This window comes from Sinocyclocheilus rhinocerous, unplaced genomic scaffold (genome assembly GCF_001515625.1).
Source record: "Sinocyclocheilus rhinocerous isolate Xijiao unplaced genomic scaffold, SAMN03320098_v1.1 scaffold2343, whole genome shotgun sequence".
NCBI lineage: Eukaryota > Metazoa > Chordata > Actinopteri > Cypriniformes > Cyprinidae > Sinocyclocheilus > Sinocyclocheilus rhinocerous.
Genome location: NW_015650719.1, coordinates 30,054 through 53,156, shown reverse-complemented (window position 1 = coordinate 53,156; position 23,103 = coordinate 30,054). Strand labels below are relative to the sequence as shown.

Sequence of the window (23,103 nt, the reverse complement as noted above, 5' to 3'; positions counted from 1 at the left end):
TCTCACTCTCACTCACACTCACACACACACACACACGCACTCTCACTCTCACACACACACACTCTCTCTCTCTGTATACTGTATACGCACTGCAGACGGAGTAGTAACCTGGCGTAACAAATCTATTTCAACACCTGAGGCACCGCTACAAAGAGCTCTATGACCAATCATGGCAAAAAAAAATCCCTGGACACGGGATTTTTTTTTTCTGCCATATGTCTATTCTAGAGACATTTTGTTACACCTTTACTTAGTGATTATTTTGCCTTATGTCTGTTCTAGAGACATGTTACAGCTTCTTGATAAAGCTCTAATTGGTTTTCTTTTGGAAATATGTTTCAAATTCACACTGAATGTATTTATGACTGTAAAGCATGTCTGTGTGTGTCAAAATCGTGATTAAAATCGAAATCGCAAAATTGATCAAGAAATCGCGAGTTTTTTTTTGTCCATATCACACAGCCCTAATAGAAACCAGCTGAGACAAATAGAAAACAATCAGGGAGCAGGAACAGGAAAGCCAAATAAGGGCAAAAGGAAATGGGAAGAAAAACACACACAAAACACGGAACACATGGGAAGGAAAACAACAAAACGGGAACACAAGTCTGACATTGGTAGTACTACAGCACACCTTTACTGTATATTAGTAACGTCTGTTGTTTGCTTTTTAGATATGAGAAAGCACCATTCGTCGGTGATTCACCTCGCTTTTTCGCATCGCGCTCAGTGTGGAAAGGCCTTACCACGTAAGAGCTCATCTTCCTGGTGGCATTCTGTAAGTTAATAAATTTAAATCAAAGGTTGGCCATGAATCACCACTCATCGTACACTATGCACACCAGTGGAAACTTGACACTGGCACTTAATTGGTTTTATTGCTATGCTTTGCCTCAGTCCTCTTAAAGGGATAATTCACCTTCAGTTGCTGGTCCCCACTGACTTCCATATATGGAAGTCAGTGGGGACCAGCAACTGAAGGTGAACTATCCCTTTAAGAGGACTGAGGCAAAGCATAGCAATAAAACCAATTAAGTGCCAGTGTCAAGTTTCCACTGGTGTGCATAGTGTACGATGAGCGGTGATTCATGGCCAACCTTTGATTTAAATTTATTAACTTACAGAATGCCACCAGGAAGATGAGCTCTTACGTGGTAAGGCCTTTCCACACTGAGCGCGATGCGAAAAAGCGAGGTGAATCACCGACGAATGGTGCTTTCACACCGAACTCGAAACGAATGTTCGCCTTCTGCTAATTCACGCCTGCACGCTAGATGGCGCCGACCAGCAATGCATTTTTCCTCAGATATGTATCTCATAAATGGATTTAACATCATCCGCTGCTCAATATACAGCATGAAATTAAGACAAACAAGGTTCTACACCAGAAACAAACTATCTATAATACTTACAAGAATAGGCTACATCCTAAAATATAATTAGAAGTACAATTAGCATCAAGCTACACTGTGATCTATAGTTGATTTTGATTAATAAGCAGACACATGCACTCTTTGTATGTTTAATAAGTTACACCGCTAATATTTGTCATAAACATCCTTTATTTCTATAAAAAATACCATGAGCTGCATACAAAACATACAGAAAATATGTTATTCTGTATAAAGAACATCTGAGAATAAATCTGTTCTCAAATACCAACGATAACAAGAACTCAGCATCCACTCTCTTCTCTTTTCCGGGATACTCTTCTTCTGTGTTTGTTTACACTGGTTTTCGAAACAACGCCACCACACTTGCCTTTTTGTGCAACAGCAGCTGCTCCGGTCATGTGATCCTAGCTCAAATCTTATTGGACGGCCCGTGTTTTCGCTTTGCGAAACTGAAAAGATTCGTCGGACTGGTTCGAAAAAAAACATTCGCATTTTCGGTGCGCGAATGTTCGCGGTCTATGTGGAAGCATCCATAGAAATCTACTGTTTTATTCCAGCGCGTCATCGTGTCCGATATTCGTTTCGTTTTTTCGCGCTCAGTGTGGAAAGGCCTGTATACGGCAATCTTTTTACATGGTACAAGTAAACAGCTTTCTGCAATTCTGACCAAGTGATTGCTGTGGTAACAAACAATGACACATGCTTGTCATTGCATTTGACACATGGTTGGCATTGCATTTGCACCGCTAGTAGGAATGATGAAGTTAAGTAAGGTGACCAGCAGTGACAGCATTCAGCAACGTCAACAACTGGATAATGGTGAAGTGCCTGGACTTTGGCGTCAATCCATCTATCACGGGTACTTCTTCCAATAGTTATAGGAGCTATGAAAAGTTCCTCCGGTGCTAAAGCACCTTATGTCTCAGAATAAAGAAGACCTTCAGAAGACTATTTTGTTGCCAAGGCCACAGACCATATGGAACTAATCTCATGCACAGTGCAAAAGCGATGATCTACTGCTCATGTCCAGTCGTTTTGCCTTTGTCTGATTCAGTTCAGATCAGGACGAGACGTTCCTGTAGGCTTGTTTGCGGGCTTATTGGTCTTACTGGTCTTATAGAAGCAGCTTCAGTTGTGGTATTATAGATACCTTGTCAGTAAATTTGTGCACAGTTTAACAAAAGTCACTCAGCCTATGTCACAGCCATCTGCTGGTGTGCCCATGTCAACCACCAAAGGGCTCTCTTCCTGGATCATTATCTGTCAGTTCTGGACTCCCGTTCCCATCACTCTTTGCACGGACTGTCAGACCTCATTGCTTTCAGCTTTGTGCGATTAGCCACCCTTATATGTTCCATGTTCACTTAGCTATTGTTGCTGAAGTTTTGCCTTTCTACTCTGTTTTTGCTGGGTCCTGTTCTCTGGATTATCTTGTGCTGGTGCTGCCTTTTGCGGATTATTGTTTTTATTAAAATCTACACTTGGATCATCTACAAATTTTTCAGTGCGTTTCCGTGACAGAATACTTTAGCCATCACAGATCCAGCAGGAAGTCAGTGTTAATCAGCTTTAGCACCATGGGCATTCGGATTCTTCCTCAAGCAACAAAGAAGCAGCGGATGGCACGAGTTCAGGCATTGGCTGCATTGCGCCAACAGGGGTTGGGAGTAGGTGTCAGGGACCTGGAAGGAGGACCCAATTGCAGTGTGAGTAACAAGGGTTTATTGACAAAACAGATCAATACAAAAGGGTAGTGAGGTGCACAGGTGATACCACAACAGGAACACAATAAACGGAGATAGCTAGGGAAGGCCACTGGAACAGCCTCAGACATCAACTGGCAGAATACTATAGCAGCAGAGGAGGCGGCAAGACCAGGCCGGTGGAGAGACCAGAGCAAGGCACCAGAGAGCTGAGCTCAGATACTTATTGACCATAAACTCTGAAGCACCCCAAACACCAGGCAAGGGAACCAGTGGACAGGAACGGAACTCTAACACCACAACAAGACAAAACATAGCTCCACAGGAACACTAATTACTCCAAGACAGGCAAGAGAATAAACAAAAGGACTAAAAAAAAATAAAAAATAAAAAAAAATAAAAAAAAATAAATAAAAATAAACAAAGACAATAGGGCAAGGGGCACTATAAATAGGGAGGAAAACACACGAGGAACAGGTGAGAGCAATTACACTAACAAGGACTCAATGAGGGCTAACAAGAGGGTGTGGTAATGAGGAAACCAGGAGGAGGGGCTTAAGAAGCACATGGCTGAGAAAAACAATCAACTAAGCCATGTGCTGACACAAGACAACAGACACAAGAAACAAAACACAAGACAACCAGAGTGTCAGGGCAAAACCCTGACAGTAGGAGGCTTGGCTCAAATGTTTTGGAACGTGGCGGTGGGGCTGGAACCTAGCACTATTGAGCTTATGAACAGTGTTGGGCAAGTTACTCTGAAAATGTAATTAAATTACGACATCAGAAATGGATATTATATAATAGATGCTTTTTTGAAAATTTTAGCAATTTAAAAATATTTATTTTTTACACGGCACCCCTGCTCTCGACAGACGGCACCCCGGTTGGGAAACACTGTGCTACAACACCTCCAGAGAATAGTGAGGATTCACTATCTCTGACTCGTAAGCGAAGGTCAAGAAGGAAGAGGGCAGCTATGTCCATTCCAGTCGTTCGAGAGTCCACTCTAGAGGAGACTGTTCCAGAGCCCCTTCTCAAGTTGGCCACCACGCCAGAGCCTCCAGCCGTTATGGCCGCCACATCAGAACCTACAGCCATCATGGATGTCACGCCACAGTCTTCAGCCATCACGGATGCCACTCCCGTGTTCCCGGTCATTGTGAAAGTTCCACTTGAAGACACTCAGGCATTCCAAAGACACTTGGGGCTGATTGCTAATATGGCGGATCCACCGCTGATTTCATCCAGAGCACCTGGTATCTCAAGAGCCTCAGCATTGGTTTTCACAGAGCCTGTTCCATTCCATGAGTCTGCTCTGGAACTGGCTCCAGCCCAGGACTCAGAACCAGAGCCTGCCCCAGTCTTGGAGCCTTTAGAGTCCATTCAAGAGCCCACTCCAGCCCAGGAGCCCTCAGAGTTCACTCCAGAGCCAGCTCCAGCCCGGTAGCCCTCAGAGTCCACTCCAGAGCCCGCTTCAGTCCAGGAGCCCTCAGAGTCCACTCATGAACCCGGGAGCCCTCAGAGTCCACTCCAGAACCCGCTCCAGCTGGGTCCTTTTGCGCAGAAATCCATGTCCGCGCGTCTGTGTTTCCTTGCAACAACTGCAGCACGCGGCTGTGCTCGGTGATGACACGCGAATACTCACAGAATTTTGACAATTATGATCACATTCAGGGGCGGATTGGCCATCTGGCAATTCTGGCAAATGCCAGAGGGGCCGGACCATTTTGTTTATTTAATGTGGGCCGGTCAGAGACATATATGGTACTGCTTATATTATTTCACCATCTGTACACAAACGTAAGTAGTGAATGCGTACGTCCGTGGGTGGGGCTGTGTCGGTGTGGTAATGTGGGCCGGTGTGGCTACAGTGCCAGGGCTGAATTTTTGTCCCAGTCCGCCCCTGATCACATTTGAGAAAACAATTAAACTTTGTTGGGAGATGAGAAGAGCATTTGGTTACGGGATTTGCTGGAATGTTTGTTTCACCAGTGACCACACAGGGTCGCTGTGGTTATGTTGACATGCCTCTCTTTTACTTTTCATATGATCTTGTCTTGTGTCCCTTGCAGGGTTCTTTCACGGCGCAATGCTATCTCTCCTCCCTTTTCTTCGTTTTCAGTTCTCTCTTTCCTCTGGTTCTGCGATTATCTCTTATCAAAGAATTTATAATCATCATTATTAAGTTATATTAATAATAGTAACACATAACAAAGTTACAGAACAAAATAAAAGGTGCAAAAACATGATAGCCATACCACCCTACACAAACTTTTTTATTATTTATGCCAAAATCAACTTACATTTTACTATACCAACATGTAGGCCTACAATAATAGCAACAGAAATAAATAAATAATACAAAAGCCAAAAGCTAGGAAAAAACATTTATATGAGAGGCTAACCTGACAGTCACGACTCGTGCAGCTGTAAGGTTTTCTTTTTCTTTTGTTTTCACTCGCGATCTTTACAACACGCAAAAAAATATCGTCTTATATTCGGGACAATACGGTATAGTCTACCAAAAGAATTACAGGATTCTCACCTAAAAATGTGTATTTATGTATATACCAAGAGCAAACTGAATATAAGAGTTTGTGTTGTAATAAAGAAAAATTATTTACATATTTAATATAAAGTGTGCTGTCACAAGAGTAGCATTTATGTGAAGTTTTGAACGTAACAACCATTATCTTGTCACCCTACACAAGTTGAAAATGTTACGCCCTCACGTAATCTACGTCACAAACGTCTAGCTGGCGGGAGTTACAGCAGCTCTTCAAACACTATCACGCGTCCATACCGTTTTTATACAGTCTATGGTCCATACCTAGAGTATTGTTCTTTTAAAGTTTGTTTCGTTTAAATAATCATTTTATTTGTGGAAATGATTGGACAAAAAAGTATCACCTCTTTTTTTTCGCCAATGACCAAAAAAAGAAATCTGGACGAGATCCATACATGCCCAGGGGATGCAAGAGATCATGTGAGTAAAATATGCTTTATTCTGGCACGACTGGATATGCGTACACGTTTCGCGGGAATTATTAATGAAAGTGGCTGTGCTTTATTTATCTGTTGAACGTGTTGTCATTTATTTAGCAAATAGAATTGACTCTGATTAAAACCTCGCTATTTTATCCTTCCCGCTAAAGTTTACACAATTCCGGAAGTAGTTTTACGTCACTTGCCTAAACAAAAGCTAGTGCAGATTATTTCAAACAACTTACTGCGAAAATGTGTTGAGACAGTGTAAGCGAAATCATTTAACGTCAATTTCACGTCTGTTAGTTTAGTTGTATATAACTAAGATTTTCTTGAATATGACCGCGAATGCACCACGTGGTAAATCGCTAAAGGATTATCGTATCTTTTGCGTGTAATTCACGCTACAAGTTGGCATCAAAACTCTCATGTATTTTGAGAAAGCATCCCAAGATAAAATAAATAAGCAATGTTTTCCAACATAGCTTGCCTTAGGTTTTTAAATGTACAAATGTCCGGTCTTTTTGCCAAGCGAACACGGAGTTCAACCAAATGTATTAAAATATTGTCTCAGGGGAAAAAACGAAAGTTGGAGCGCGACGACGTTACATCCTCACTGTCCCTGAGTCCCGAGCAAGTTGAACGGATATCCAAAAACAAGAAGGCGGCTCTGGAAAGGCTCGCTGCAAACCAAGCTGTACCGAACGGGATTGGAGAGAGCTGGAAGAAAGCGCTCAACGCAGAATTCGGGAAGCCCTACTTTAAATCAGTAAGTAACTAACACATGAAAAACTATTTTCATTTTCAACTTTCTAAAATGAAGAGTGATACAATAGTGTTTCTCTTTCGCAGTTAATGTCATTTGTTGCTGAGGAGAGGCAAAAACACACCATCTATCCACCTGAAAATGAAGTTTTTACCTGGACACAAACATGTGACATAAAAGATGTAAGTTGGGTGTCATGTTCATATGTTAGGCAGGTCAAAATCATTGGTTGTTTTCTGGCCTATTATCCCTAGCAAAGCTCCAGACAAAAAAGTGACCACAAAGCCAATGGCTCTTTTTTTTTTGACAGATTACATTATAGCCAGATAAAGATGGTCGTACAGGAGCATAGCTTGCACACAGTGCTTATGTTCTTACTTTTACTTGTAAAGACCCCATGATGTCAAGTTTTTTTTATTTTTTTTTATGTTTATTAGCTTTACGGTCATCCCCTCATTGCACATATAGGCCTGTGATTGTGGAGAACTAATTTGATGTTCACATTTTCAGCTTGAAGATGCATTTTTGTATATTTGCTCATCAGCAGTATTTTTCTGAAACATGTCCAGTCAGTAGTTAAACAGACATTTAGAAAATGTCTTTAAGATGTTTATGATTTAGAATGTATGTAAAACTGCTTTAAAAAAATCAGTTTATCAGATTCCAAATGACATGCTTATTAAGGTTATAGTTCACCCAAAAATGGAAATTGACATTATTTACTTACTCTCATATTGTTTCAAACCTGCATGACTGACTGACTTCTGAGAAACATAAAAGAAAATCTGCTGAAGAAACAAGAGGCATACAGGTTTGGAACAACTTTCTGACCCTCCCATAGACAGCAACATAGCATAGCAAGGACATCGGTAAAACAGTCCATGTGACATCAGTGGCTCAACTTCAATTTTGCAAAGCTACGAAAAACAAAAATAACTTTATTCAACAATTCTTCTCCCCCAGTTACCGTCTTCTGCCATTTTGGAGAGTACCTTGTGCGCACTTTCCCCAGAACACAATCAACTTAATCAGTTATGTTTACTTTTAGGAGAAAGTGCGCATGCTGAATATAAACAACGCTGATTACGAAGAATTGTTGAATAAATTAAGTTATTTTTGTTATTTTAGTTTTTCGTAGCTTTGCAAAATTGAAGTTGAGCCACTGATGTTACATGGACTGTTTTACCGATGTCCTTGCTTCGTTTCTGGACCTGGGAACATTACAGTTGCGTTGCTGTCTATGCAGGGTCTGAGAGCTCTCAGATTTGATCAGAAATATCTTAATTTGTGTTCCAAAGATGAACAAAGGTCTAATGGGTTTGGAACGACATGAGGGCGAGTAATTAATGACAGAATTTTCATTTTTAGGTGAACTAACTCTTTAAGGGTGAGTGAATTATGTCAAGATTTTCTTTTTGGGTGAACTATCAATTTAACAGACATCTTGGAGGTTCGCTGTCTGGGTCTGTATGCTAGTGTAATTCTAAACATTGATAGTTCGTTATTAAAAGATATATGCATTCAAAAATGACCGTTAGGAACAAATCAAGTTAATCAGTTATGAAACAAATTCAACTTTAAAGCAGCTCTACAGAAGTCAGTGGTGTCATTATCTAACTCGGTTCAATTCTGATTTTGTTCTCTCATCCGATAGTGTCAGTGTAGTCAAACTGAAATATTCGGAAATAATTCTCTCTAAATATTAATTGTCTAATCAAATGATTTCTAGAACAAGAATCATCTCTGCCATAATGTTCATTCTGATACTGCTGGTCAGAACCCACTGTTCTGTATGACTGGTTCTGCAGGTGGATATGTCTCCAAATACCACCTGATACCAAATACCATTGTTGTTGCTGTTCCATTTGGGACACTCTAGAGAGTTGCCTTGAGTAATTTATTTCATTAACCATTTGTACAAAATTCTGTTCAAAACATGCCAAGATGTTTATTTGTTCTTAAATTACTGCATGGTTTTCTAAGAATATAATAATTTTTTTCTTGTGATGGTAGGTAAAGGTTGTGATTCTTGGCCAGGATCCTTATCATGGACCTAACCAGGCTCATGGGCTTTGTTTCAGCGTGCAGAGACCTGTGCCACCTCCACCAAGGTACTGCCCTGCAGTCATCAAGTCAGGGTTTATTTTTATAATGCTTTTCACAATACACATAATTTCAAAGCAGCTTTACAGACTGGAGTACCTTAATTTGATATGTATCAAATACTATTTTCATAGTATAAATTTTTTTTTAGTTCATGGGTGCAAAATTCAGTTCCCTGGAGGGCCAAAGCCCACAGTTTTCAATTAGGGTTGAAGCTAAGCTCTGCAGGAAGTTTTGCGGCCCTTCTTTAGCTTGTCAGCAAGCCAGAAGAAGAAAAAACCTACTTTTTTTTTGTTAAATACAGGAAGAAAAAAAGACTACACTCAGTTCTCCTTTGTTCAGGGGTGTCCAGTCCTGCCCCTGGAAGCCTAGTATCTAAGTTTTGATCCAACACCCTTGCCTGAAAAGTTTTAGTAATCCTGAAGACCTTGACTAGCTGGTTCATGAGTGTTTAATTAGGTTTGGAGGTAAGCTCTAAAGGACCGTGTCCCTGCTGAATCAGGATTGGACGCCCCACCTTTAGCGATACAGTCTAAACCAGGGTTCCTCAATTACTTTTCGCTGAAGGGCAGAATTCTGCCAACAATACCAAGCCAAGGGCCAGGGATCAAACTGTAACACCGTGTCCCAACCAGACGGGACGCAATAAAAAGTATCTTTTCCATGTCGTTTTTTTGTCCTAACCACCCGCCACAGCGACACGGGATTCTGTTTTAGAAACGGTATTATTTTCTGTGACGTCGCGGCTGAAACAACACAAACTATGACAGTGATAATCTCAGGTAATTACTATGTGCTTTATTCAATGTTAAAAGTGTCTAATGTGAGTTTGAATATTTTGTGTGATCTTTATAGCCATACTGAAAGCAACAATAAATATTTTACCTCAGATCTTGAAAATAAATTTAAGCAAACTTGTGGTACGTTTAAATTGTCAACTCAATGTGAACCAACATGTGTATTCCATAACAAAGATGGTATCAGCCACTCACTTGTCATGTAGCGCAACGTGTAGTGTAGGTCAGCATCACAGATTATAATGGGTTCTATTGTATTTTGTTGCGTCGCGTCCGGTGTAGACACTATGTAAGTTTAATGTCGCTTTCTGATGCTGCGTTTAAATTTTCATGCCACATTATTTGAAATTAGTGCAGGCAAAACATTTTTCTCTTATGAGCCAGATGTGGCCCGCAGGCCGCCTATTGAGGAACCCTGGTCTAAACATACTGTTAGCATTGGCTAGCTATGTTACTGTATTGTTAGGACTAACAATTAAGTGTCTTTTGAGTTCCAGATTTACAGATGAGGTGGATGTACAGTAGGTTTAGGCTTTATAAAATCCATCAGGAGTAAGGCTGGATCTAGAAGGACCTGGTGTCCTTGGGATAAAACCTCCAGGTTGAGAAAGGCAATCAAAGGCAGATTCCTGTCAAACATAACACTCAAGTTCTTAACTGTAGAAGACAATGAGAGTAATAGGACAACCACTGAGTGACAAATTATATTCTAGCAGCTTACGCTTACAGGCCTTTGTCCTGCTAATCAAAATCTCTTTTCTTTTAAAAGTCACTGAGCATATACAGTAAGCACAAGGATGTTACAAATTATAATAGGGGCTAGATGATTGTTTGTTTTTCGATACAGTGATTTTATGACACTTTTGCTGTTCACAGCTTGGTGAACATCTTTAAAGAACTGGCTTCAGACATCGAAGGCTTTGAGCAACCTGGTCACGGAGATCTTACAGGATGGGCAAAGCAAGGTGTGCATCCCCTACTTTCTCCTCTTCATGGAGTACATGTTAAAGGGATAGTTCCCAAAAATTGAAATTCTGTCATTAATTAGGCCTACTCACCCTCATGATGTTCCAAACCTTCATTCATCTTCAGAACAGAAATTAAGATATTTTGACCCTCCATCAGGAGAATTGAACCAGCGTATGATGCCATTCATTTGCAATGACCAGTTGTTCTTTTTGCAATTCATCTAAGTTGACAGTTGACTTTGATTTATCCATTATCCAGCAGTTAGTCTCTGCCAGTGTGGCTATTTTGTAAGTTAGTGGATAGACGTAAGTTAGTAGAAATGTATGATCCAGCCATCATTTTAATTTTTAAAGTGAGGACATAAAATGGCACTTCTACCTGGATGAAATGTTATCAGGTGCTGAAACTTTAGCAAATCATGTGAAAATGTTGGTCAGTCCCATTAAAATCCATGACTTACATTTGAATTAATGTATGCTAATTCTGAAGTCATGTCCTTTTTTTTTCTCATAGGCATATAAGCTAATTTTCTTGTGCATGTAAATGTGCTCAGTGAAATTTCTTCATGAATGTCTTTCGTAGGAGTTCTGTTGCTGAACGCTGTGCTGACTGTGCGTGCACACCAGGCCAACTCTCACAAAGACAAGGGGTGGGAGACTTTCACTGACGCTGTGATACACTGGCTCAGCACTAACATGCAGGGTCTTGTTTTTATTCTCTGGGGCTCTTATGCGCAAAAGAAGGGGGCTGCCATCGACAAGGTATATTGTGTGATTTTTTGTTGTTTATAAATGAAATAATTTCCAGCTTAAATATATAAACGTATTTCAATAGATCCAATAAGTATTCCAAACAGGCAGTAAGACATCGTTTTCTGATTGTTGACTTGTAGAAACGACACCATGTTCTGCAAACAGTCCACCCCTCGCCACTATCTGCTCACCGTGGCTTCTTTGGATGTAAACATTTCTCAAAGACCAATGAACTGCTGAAGAAATCAGGAAAGAAGCCCATCGACTGGAAAGCTTTGTGATGGTTTATATTTGCGATTGTAGATGGAATGCTCTCCCCTGTTTCAAAAGTAACCTTTGTTTTTTGTTAATTTCCTTCCAAAATGATCCATACCTTCGTTCTGAATACATATTTCTTCTTTTCAAGATAAGTTTTTGGTTTATTTTACTTTTAAGTTCTGTCCATTTTCCATCTACTTTTTCGTGTTTTCCTTTTAGATGTTATTGATGTCGTTTTAAATGTACAACACTAACAGTGAATGTTTTTGTTTTTGTTATGCCTGTTAACACAATAAACTATTTTTCTACAGAATGTTATGTGCACTTTGCGTTGATGGTCTAATTTTAAATAGGATGGGTTCTATTTTACCTATGTGTTTCAAAGCAACATTACCGCTAAACAAGTATTTCACCGAAGAACACCGTTTTGACAGACTTGCACAGTTGCTGCCCGCATAGTGTTTCCAGAGCTGAATCATTATTGGTGTTTCCCGGTGTTAGTGGGTGTGCTCTCGAGACAACCAATCGCGCGCGCTTCTGTCATCGCAACGCAACGACCGTCTTGACTTCATTAAATCCCTTCAAGTTACGAGTGATAGCATTGCGGCTAATGCTGGGAGTATGCGGGAAAAGTCGGGACATTTAAACAACTTCTAAAATAATATCACTAAATCCAGTTACTAATGGACGAAGGATGTGTTGTGTAATGTGAATTATCAGCACCGCTACAAGTCCAGCGCGTACTTTTTAATATGGCTACTCGAGAGACCTGGCAATACCGACGGGCCACGATGATAATCAAGCAAGAGCAGGACGACGACTCTGACGCAGAGGAGTCGACTATTTCGTTTAAGAAATCAGAAGGACGCGAGTCGCAGATCATCCACAGCGGTCATTTTATGGTGTCTTATCCTCATACCGATCACCCCCCCTCAAAGAAAGGTTACGACTTCGACACTGTAAATAAACAAACCTGCCAGACGTATCACTTCGGAAAGACTAGCACGTCGCATCTCTCTATTGATGCTTCCCTGACGAAGCTCTTTGAGTGCATGACGCTTGCCTACAGGTGGGTTGGGTACTAAACAAAAGATCGATTTGCAATCTGTTTGAGCTCCAGTTGGATGGACCACAGTAAATATTATTCCATCATTCCTATAAAGATATTAGCGCGCTGCTAGCTGGGCCGAAAGTTTCTAGACAAACTAGTACGCATTTAATACTCTAGTCATGAGACGTAAACATTCGTTTGTGATGGTATTGTTGGTGATGCGTAATGCGTTTTAGCAAGCTGTTTAACAGCCGACAGTTGTTGGTTTGTTTTTGTTACTCACGGTTACAAAAGTATCAACCAACGTTCTACGTACTTATAGTTAAGTTAAAAACCCACTACACTAGCGTTAGTAAAGACAAATAATTACAACAAGTGACTCTCTAATCCACCCTATATATTAGACGCCTGTTTTGTCAGGAAGTGTAAAAAATTCCCCCTTCCAATCTAGGCAACCAACTACACAAACACAGATACTTAAAACAGCCGTGTATTTGCAAATAAAGGTGAAGAGTGACTAGAAATATCGTGACGCACATTTCTTGTTCCCGGTCTGTTAATTTATTAAGAAATATTATTAATAAATGCAATTGCTTGAATACATCTTTTACGATTTTAATTTCTGAATATATATATATATATATATATATATATATTTCTTTATAATAAAATTTAAAATGATGTATATCTAGAAAGTCACATGGACCACTTTTAAAATATCTTGCGTGAACAAGCCTGTTGTTTACATTATTTTTGATGATAAGTGAGAGTGTATTAATGGTGACAGAATAGTCACTTTTTTGGGTGACATTATGTGGACACACCTAGAAAATTATGCAAGGATTAATAAGTTATACAAAGTAAGAGGGAGACATTTACTAGACAACTTCACATCAGCAGCATAGAAAAGAAAATTATTATTTTGCTTATGAATGAATTATACGTGCAAAGAGAACAAAACACTTTTCATGATTTGTTTATTGTGACAGCCCATAATTGTATTTGTGATTTTATTTTTCAAGCAATGGTGCAGCTTTGGTTTTAGAGTAAAAAGTTTAATTCTAAAAGATAAGGTTAAATTATTAAAATGTTTTTATCCAAAATTGAACTCATTTTGTTTATTAACATTGCAGAGTGACACATTTTGCCTGTACAGCGATATTCCAAAGAAATCTGTTGCTGGAATAAGGAGTAATTGACAACATACAGTATCTCTTGAATAATTTTAAGTGACTTCTCCCTGAGGTGGTAATGTGACCAGAATAAAGTATTTCTTTTAACAAATTAGTAACATTTTAGTGATATTTAAAGACTGGTGTTGCACATTTTCAGCATAACAAGGAACGAAACGATGCAGTAGACAGACAAAAAAAAGTCTAAATAACAATAAATATTACTGTAAAATTCAGGTTGACTGAGTAAAGTGGGTACAAAAGAGAAACATTTAAAAATAATTTTATTTGTCATTCTGTGCCTGTGCAATATTTTGGTATCTCTGTACAATGTATGTGTAAGCTAAGTGACATGAACCAAACAGGCAGTTAAACAGTTAGTTGCAGCTGTTTGTGTGACAATTAATAACACCCAAAATGTCATGATCTGATAGACCTAAAATTTGTACCATGGTTGCACCTGTGTCTTGCTATTCAAAAATGTAATATATCTGTTTTGTTTGCGTAAGTGGAAGGTTGGTGTCACCAAAATGGAAGAATTTCAAAGGCCTCAAGCTGCTGTGGAGAGACAAGATTCGCCTCAACAACGCTATTTGGAGAGCCTGGTATATACAATGTAAGTCCAGTAATTAAACACACATACCACCCAGAAATGGTAAAACATATGAGATTGTTAATTTCCATCTGCAATGCCGCTCTTTCCTGAAGATGTAGAGAAGAGACAGAACCCTGTTTGCCATTTTGTCACTCCTTTGGATGGCAATATGGACTCCGGTGTACATCGACCAACAGAGGTGAGTCTTTTTGGTGCGTCATTTTATTTTCATCTTTAGATCTGAATGTCTAAAAACTTTCATTCCTGTTTTTTTCTTGGAGATAGTTAATTTTTTTGGGTACTTTGTTTTTCTGTTGCCTAGGCAATAGCAACAGAAGGAAAGTACTGGAAAAGGAGAATTGAAATTGTCATCAGAGAATATCATAAATGGAGAACATATTTCAAGAAAAGAGTAAGTTTATTTGCTCTTTACATTAAACTTTAACAGTACTGTATAACCAAGTTGATATTTATAAAGTACCCTTATTGCTGATTGGCTACAAGTTTGTTTTGCGATTCGGCCCGAATCAGTTTTTAAAGCGTTTTTGAAAAATCACTTACTCTGCCTTTAAATTATATTTATAGTTACAGAAGCACAACGATGAAGACCTGTCCAGCCTTCTCAAGGTAATTTTAAAAGGATTTATTTTTCTTCACTATAAAGTTGAAGTATAGTTAGTAATTTAGCATGTAAGTGTAATGGCATGCTCTTATTGAGTTTTTTTTTTCTTTTATCTCTTTCCTGTTATTTGCGGTTTGTAATTTATTCCTATAAAGAGATCAGCACTGCCTAAGAGAGTTTAGTCAGGGTAGATTGTTTAATTTTACACAAATGAAAACAAGACTGTGAAGGAAAGGTATAAACTCTCTGTACTAGGGCTGCACGATAAATCACATGCATTATTTAACGCGCATCTTGTCAGTAAAGCTGGTTCTGTAATCAGCGGTAAATCTCCATCACGTGCAGGCTTTCACATGGAGCAGCATTAACTACACAGAGCCGTTGTTCACTGACAAGCTGCGCAAAACCATGATCATATTTTGCGCAGCTTGTCTCTGAACAACGGCTCTGTGTAGTAAATGCTGCTCCATGTGAAAGCCCGCACGTGATGGAGATTTGGCTTTACTGACAAGTTGCGCATTAAATATCGCATGCGATTTATCGTGCAGCCCTACTCTATACTGTCTTAAGATGAATTTTTATTATAAACTTTTGAAAGACAGCAGTTTGCATTAACTTTATTTATAGAGTTATAGAGTTATATTATATCGAGAGAGTTATATATATTATATAGAGAGTTATAGTTTATTTATATTTACTTAGTAAATAATATATAGAGAGAGACCCAGAGCCAGATCATGGATTATCACGATTGGCTGGCTAGTGATGTGGAATGAAGTCAGTTTTATTTACAGCCAAATGGCAGTTCCAAAATCTGTTTAAGCCTGTAATGAATGACAAAAATGCATTTAAGATGTTTGTCATGAGCTGGAAGAGGATATTAGACACAGCTACCCACACAAATGCTTAAAACTTAGGTTTTGGGACACACAGGTTTTTATTTTGAAAATAAATCAGCTTTCACTTGATTTGAGTATACACTGCCTGTGGTTTAACCCAGGGTATAAATGCTGCTTCTCGCAAACTCCATCTCTGCAAGCGCTGTGAGTTTAATGTGCATTAGGAAATGCAATGCGCGCTATGTTCACTTTATTTACATTCACATTAGCATCATTTTCCAGCATTTTTGTGCATTGAAGATTACAGCATTTGGCCAATATTCTGCTGAAAATGTGCAAGGATTTAAAACTTGAGGGTTTGATCGGAGAATGTAAAGCATAATCATTGTATTGTACCTTCTAGTGTTAGTTGGTTCTTGTAAATATTGAACCCAAGTGTGAACACCCTTAAAAAGTAACTTCCCTTTAGGAGTATAGGAGTCTGTTGTTCTTTGTGTCTGGATGTGTCAGCAGTAGAAATATGAGACATTTTCATATGAAAAAAAAAGTCAAATTAGTTCAAATTGCAGTGCTTGACAAAATATTCACAATATAATTTTTTGGCCAAATCGAGCAGCCCTGTATCATTTTTAAATAAATGTGTGTCATGTGACTAATAATCAACATCAGAGAACCACAAATGTGTCCTTAATTCTCTTAATATTAATGTGAAATCTCTTCAGCTGACAAAAAAGTTTGGAAAACCCTGGTTTAGCCTTTAGATCAAAAGGAATTTTAAAGGGATAGTTCTCCCAAAAATGAAAATTTGCTGTTAATTTACTCACCCTCAGGCCATTCTAAGATGTAGGTGACTTTTTTTTATTCGGTAGAAAATTTAAAAAATATTTTTACTTTGGTGATTCATAAAATGCAACTTAGCGGCTACCTGTTTTTGAGAATAAAAAAGCATATCAAAGAACACCGAATTAATACCCATGGCTCCTGACGATATATTGAGGTCATATGAAGTGAAACCATCGGTCTGTGCAAGAAACTGTACATTATTTACATTATTACATAGATGTTTTACATGTATAAAGCATATAAAGTGAATAAACTAGTCTTAAAGAGCATTCGTGCTTTACCTGGAAACCTAAAGCTGCACTAGGTGTACATCACATATTAGCACAAATTTGATATTTTGAGCGCTCAATTGAAAATGTACACATAACGTATCAATTGTACTTACAGCTTGTTAGTCCAAATTAAGAAGATTAGAAGCCAAAGAAGATAAAAGCCAAGATTAGAAAAGCAGTCCTTGGTAAAATGACATGCACACAACAAAAGGTTCGAATTGTATTTCTGTGGTATCCTTGAACACAGCGTCTTCTCAACATGATGTAAACACACTAACTAGCGGAAGTGTTTGTGGGCAGGTCAGACTCTGTTCGTATTTTGCGGGCAGGCGGGGATTATGCAGATGTGTTACCCAGTGACGTATACCGGTAACAGGCAAAATATTCGAAAATATGACGACTCGTTAAGGCGATTCAGAATCGACTCTCTCTTTTGAGAGACAATATCTTTATTTATCATGCACTTTTTTGATTAACAACTTTGCAGATTGTTTTCATATAAGGATAGCTACGTTATAAACTGCAAAAGAGATATTTTTCAAAAACCCATATGACCTGCTCTTTAATCAACTCCCCTTTTTACATAAACCATGAGAAACCATTTCGCCCCTTCATTCAAGTGTATACTCGCATGCACATATCAGTGGCTCTTTGGAAGCCTTTTCTCTTTTGGAACTCTTTCCTCAGTTCAGTGACTATTGGAGGAGCTGGAGAACTAAAAGAGTTCATTCCTCATAGGATCATATATGCTGGTAGGTTTTGGCTCATTTTGAGTCAGACTGACTGTCAGACATCCGAAAATTTGTTTTGATTGAGTAACTTGTAGATCTTTGCTGCTCAAGCCGCGAACTGTTTCAGTTGGTTCGGTCCGATTTGGTGAACTGGTTCATTTAGTGCACTAAAAAGAACTGGTTCAAATACATTTTGACTGCTAGTGCATATGCTAGCACACATGCTTGATGCTTGCATTTATCTTTGCATGAACCTTGAGTGTGTCTGTTGACCTGGCCTGCTTGTTGCATTTTGACCTCCGAAGGGGGCAGAGGAACAGTTTTCACTCTTTGGGGAAGTGTGTCCAGACACTTGCCGTGTCCTCTTGTGCCAGGATGAGGATGTCAGTGTGGGAGGCCGTCGTAGATCCCACAAGAGTTGTGATTCACCTGTTCCAATGGAGATGGACTCGCTCTTCGACATGGATGTGCTCATGTCTGAATTCTCAGACACACTCTTTTCCACACTGGCCTCTCATCAACCTGTAGCATGGCCCAATCCGAGGGAGATTGGTGAGAAATGACAATCGAAGTCTGCCTTGTTAACATGTTTATTCGAGAGTAAGATAAACTGTCTATAAGCCTCGCTGTCCTCTTAGCCCATGCAGGTAATGCAGATATGATCCAGCCAGGCCTCATCCCACTGCAACCCAATCTGGACTTCATGGACACTTTTGAGCCTCTGCAAGGTACAAGCACATTTACTCTTGTTAATTGGCAAATTAGGGATTGACTTGTTGACAAAATGAGTGGTTGGGTAACACTTTAGATTCACTATTCACTATTAACTAGTTGCTTATTTGCATGCATATTAGTAGCATATTGGCTGTTTATTTGTACTTATAAAGTACATATTATGCTTTATTCTACATGACCATGTTAGATCCCTTTAAACCTACCCAGGGCTCCAGACTGCGATTAAAACGGTCGCATTTGCGACCAAAAATATTAATTTGCGAGTGAAGTTTTTGCTGAGGTCGCCACTGGCGACTATATATATATATATATATTTACGTTATAACTTAAAAATTAGCATGTAATGCCTTTTAAACTGAGACGATGCGCATCAAATTTTTAGTGGAAAAAAAGTTTCAAACAGTCCTCATCTCTGCCGCACAGCAGCATTGTCGCACACCTGCTAAACGCAGCTCAGTTGTACAGCGCGAGAGAGATCGAAATAATGGTGACGTGCGAAGTGAAAGTGCAGAAAAGCAGCATCTATTTCGTGCACAACTTGAACAAACTACTGTACAACAGGTAAAGCTGTCCGCTGTGTGGATATTGGCAATATCGTTAACAATTCTCGTTTATAATCATTACTAATATGGCTTCTTCTTATCAAGATCTTAGTCTATATGCTGTGTTCTGTTAATGCGTGAACTTCATATTATTTGAAGCGCACTTGCCGTCCAGTAATCGCAAAAAGCTTAATAAGCAAAGTACCAGCTTTAAAATTATTCCAAATTCATAACGAAATTCATACAATAAATACAGTTTTGGCGCTCTTTAATGTGGCAGGCGTGATCGCTTTAGCGCCTCAGTTCAAGCGGCAAATGAACCCATTTAATATTTCTCTTTACTACTATAGTACATAATGAACATGAATTAACATCAAAAGGTAGGCTATTTTATAAGAGAGCCTACAGTACAACTTACTGAAATGTCTCATGTAAAAGCTCATTCAGTGTTTCAAACTGCGGAAAACGTGTAAAGCTTGTAAACATCACATATACATTTACCTCAGAATAACCATTCGGTGTCCATAAGCTCATCAGTCAGCTAGAAAAATAACTATAAAGAGCATTTCGCTATATTTATGTGCTATTGCATATTTTTACTTAACCTGTTGTCTACATGATTCAACTCCTCTTATAAAATTGCATTTTACTAATTAAGAAAAACAGACTGAAAGTGTGAAAGACATACACTCTTAAAAATAAAGGTGCTTAAAAGGTTCTTCACAGAACCATTTTTGGTTCCACAAAGAACCATTCAGTCAAAGGTTCTTTAAAGAACCATCTCTTTCTTAGCTTTTTATGATCTGAAGAACCTTCTTTCACCACAAAGTGTTCAGATGTTAAAGGTTCTTTATGAAACCATTTAGACAAATAAAGTTTCTTCTTTGGCATCGTGAAGCACCTTTGTTTTTAAGAGTGTATGACAACATTTACAGGATGCATTGAGGAGGAGCCCAAACTACACTCAGTGGCCAAGTGATGCTTATGGTCCATGATATTGGTACAGATTCTGTGTAATGAACAATTCTTTGTGACTGTATATTTCAAGTTGGAAAAGACATTTAGTTCCCACTTTAAGCGAACCTTAGTTCCCAGGTCATCTGCAAGATGGATTAAAACGCTGATAAAGTCAAGAAAAACACATGACAGTATGATTGAAATGTTAAAATGTAAAAAAAATAATAATAATAATAATAAAAAAACGTTTATTCCGTGGCACCTAAAAAAATAATTTGGTGCCTAAGTTTTTTTCTTATAGGAGCCAATGGCTCCTTACTCGATTTTTTTTGTCTGGAGCCTTGCCCATACCTTAACTTAAAGGTGCAATAGGTGATTGTCTTCAGAAACATTTTTTGTTATGCTGGTTGAAAGTCTCTTCACATCCCGATAGCAATAATTAAGTTAAGTGGTCTAAATGTATTTATCTGTATTTATATATTCTGTGGAAGGCGTAGGACCAAGAAATGTTCGTCTAATCAAAACGCTTGGTCCGAGCATTTAATTGACTTTCCTACCTGCCTGTCAAGGTATGTATTAGCATACCTCTGCGCACCCGGTTCGCGCAGACAGGATACGTCATCAGCGCGTTCACGCATGCTGTGCAGACAGAGTGAGAATGGCAGACAAACATCAACAACCAACCCGTTCTTTCTTCCTGGTATTGTAGTACTTTTAAAGTTTTCTCACCGGTGAATGACATGATGTAGCCCAGCGGTTCCCAATCCCAGTCCTCGCGCCCGCGCTTAATATTTTGGTCTCCTACTGCACCTTTAACAACTACCTTACTAGCCATTAATAAGCAGCAAACTAGGAGTTTATTGAGGGGAAAAGTCTTTGTTAATAGTGAATGTGTTTCCTCATCTAAAGTGTTGCCATAGTTGTTTGGAATAATTAAGAATTTTTTGTAATTTCTTTGAAAGAAGACTCTTGTGATCACAGATTCTGCATTTATTTAAAGAAAAATACAGTAAAAACAGTAATTTTGTGAAATATTATTATAGTTTAACATAACTTTTCTTTTTAAATATATTTTAAAATATAAAGTGATGGCAGAGCCAAATCAGCATATTAAAATGATTTCTGAACGATCATGTGACAATGAAGTCTGAAGTAATAATGCTGAAAATTCAGCTTCGCATCACAGGAATAAATTACATTTTAAAATGGAAAAATATATATTTTAAATTGTGGTAATTTCACAATATTACTGTTTTTATAGATTTTTTTTGGTGTCTAATTTGTGACTAATTCACTCTTTTAGCTGTTGATTTTGAATCAATCAAACCATTTTGTGGAACATGACAATATCATAAATTGGTCCGAAATTCAATTAATGTACAACAAATTCACTGAATCTGTCGGAGTAGTTCAAGAGTTAACACACTGGATCAAACATTTTGTTTTACTTTCTCTCTTTTTTTTGTAACTAGATTTGTTTCACACCCTGCGTCAGCCAGCCTTCCCCTCCACTTCCCCCACTTCCCCATCCGTCACTCCCTTAACCAGCAGCAGCTCCCAAACACAGGTAACAATCCTGTCCCTGGATTCACAAATTTGTAGGGATGTAGTTGGCCCTGTTTTGTAAGCACTTTCTGTCCTCCTCCACAAATGCACAGTTGCTTCGTGATAATTATAAAACTCAACAATGTGAGTGTAACCCATTAGAATGATTGCATATTGTTATAACTGAACATTTGTGCATAGTATAATCAGACACAATGAGTTGCACAAAGGTCTCAAATTAGCACCATTTTTAAGCAAAAGAAACAAAGGTCTGTTTGAAGAAAGACAAGTTTAGTATGCTTGCTATGAGAACTGGACAGTAGGGCTGGGTTGTATATGGCAAAACAAAAAAAACTATTTATTTTAAAGTAACTTAATATAATGTTTTTTCCCCCATGCATTGCACACACATTAAATTTCATGTAAATCATCCATGCTTACACGTTTTCTATTAGAATTTTTTTAATTTGAAAGTAGAAATTACACTCTCTATAAATATATTTATCATAAATGGAGTTTCGAAGTTTCTTGCTCAAGTTCACGTGACCGAGACGGCAGAAAGCGCATCCTGTTTGCTTTAATTATTTTACAGAAGCGCAATGTTTCGTTGTTATTCTGAGTGCACAGAAATAAACGTAGAGTCTTTACAGATTCGAAAGGTGTATTACTTTTATCTGTATGACCAAAAATGATGGAGTATTTTAAGAGCAAGTGAGCGCACCGGCGCCTCTTTCTGTCCCGCAATGAGCGAGCTGCTGTTCAGCTTCCACACAGACACTTCTATAGCGCACATTTCTCTAGGTTAACGTTAGATTGAGCGGCCATGTAAAGTTGTTACTACATACATCTTTCAGATGAAAAGCCATATTCGAGGTCGATGAATGATAGGTGGGCCGGCGTTTGGATGTCCTGCCCGATGTACACTATATTACCACATGGACCAGCCGTTAACGATCTGTCCGTCATGAACTGCGTATGTCATTCACTTAACCAGCCACACCAAAGCAAACAGGAGGAGAGCATAAAGAGACAGGGCAACTAGAATTGAGTTCAAAATTAAAATATACAGTTTATAGTTTAATTATATAAAAGGTATATTTGTGTATAAAGTTGGGTATCATAGTGTTATTACGATTTCCGGGCCCACCTAGGGCTGGGCGATATGTCAAAAATATCTTATCGATAACCGCCTTTAAAAATATCGCGATATCTGATAATATCGTCGACGTAAGCCCCACCTCCACCACGCCCCGCCCCCGCCGAGACAACATTGCCGACATGCACCATAAACACACACCATGTTCAGTTTGGTCTTAATTGTTGCCACAAAGTTTGGTTTTACTTTTCGTAGTTTGGGCTTAAACTAACAGAAAACATTAGCTTTGCTGTTATTTTGGTGTTGCTAATAATTTCCACTCTGTTCTCATCAAATTTGTGTTTGAAATGAATTTCGTTTTGTGAGGAGAACT

The 23,103-nt window shown here is 38.7% G+C and overlaps 2 protein-coding genes across 7 annotated transcripts in view; both read left to right on the top strand.

Moving 5' to 3' along the window:
• The first annotated feature begins 5,812 nt into the window (after positions 1-5,812).
• On the top strand, positions 5,813-11,972 carry LOC107712535 (uracil-DNA glycosylase-like). Of its 2 annotated transcripts, XM_016517843.1 has the most exons (7): positions 5,813-6,086; positions 6,660-6,854; positions 6,938-7,033; positions 8,865-8,962; positions 10,628-10,716; positions 11,303-11,481; positions 11,613-11,968. In XM_016517843.1, exons 1-7 carry the CDS (start codon positions 5,988-5,990, stop codon positions 11,751-11,753), a joined length of 897 nt encoding a protein of 298 aa, XP_016373329.1. In that variant the 5' UTR covers positions 5,813-5,987; the 3' UTR covers positions 11,754-11,968. The 2 variants fall into 2 exon arrangements, with proteins under 2 accessions (XP_016373329.1, XP_016373328.1); XM_016517842.1 differs by lacking the exon at positions 5,813-6,086 and having other exon boundaries at positions 6,290-6,854; positions 11,613-11,972.
• A 301-nt stretch (positions 11,973-12,273) lies between these two features.
• The window catches only part of LOC107712534 (MLX-interacting protein-like), a 26,831-nt gene continuing 16,001 nt past the window's right edge, over positions 12,274-23,103 (top strand). For 2 of the 5 annotated variants that reach the window (XM_016517841.1, XM_016517838.1), the window contains exons 1-8: positions 12,274-12,799; positions 14,463-14,569; positions 14,662-14,747; positions 14,871-14,960; positions 15,134-15,175; positions 18,161-18,407; positions 18,494-18,583; positions 21,562-21,656. In XM_016517841.1, the coding sequence (XP_016373327.1) occupies positions 12,483-12,799; positions 14,463-14,569; positions 14,662-14,747; positions 14,871-14,960; positions 15,134-15,175; positions 18,161-18,407; positions 18,494-18,583; positions 21,562-21,656 (1,074 nt within the window). In that variant the 5' untranslated portion in view covers positions 12,274-12,482. The remainder of the gene's footprint in view (positions 12,800-14,462; positions 14,570-14,661; positions 14,748-14,870; positions 14,961-15,133; positions 15,176-18,160; positions 18,408-18,493; positions 18,584-21,561; positions 21,657-23,103) is intronic. The other 3 variants (XM_016517836.1, XM_016517837.1, XM_016517840.1) reach the window with 3 other exon arrangements.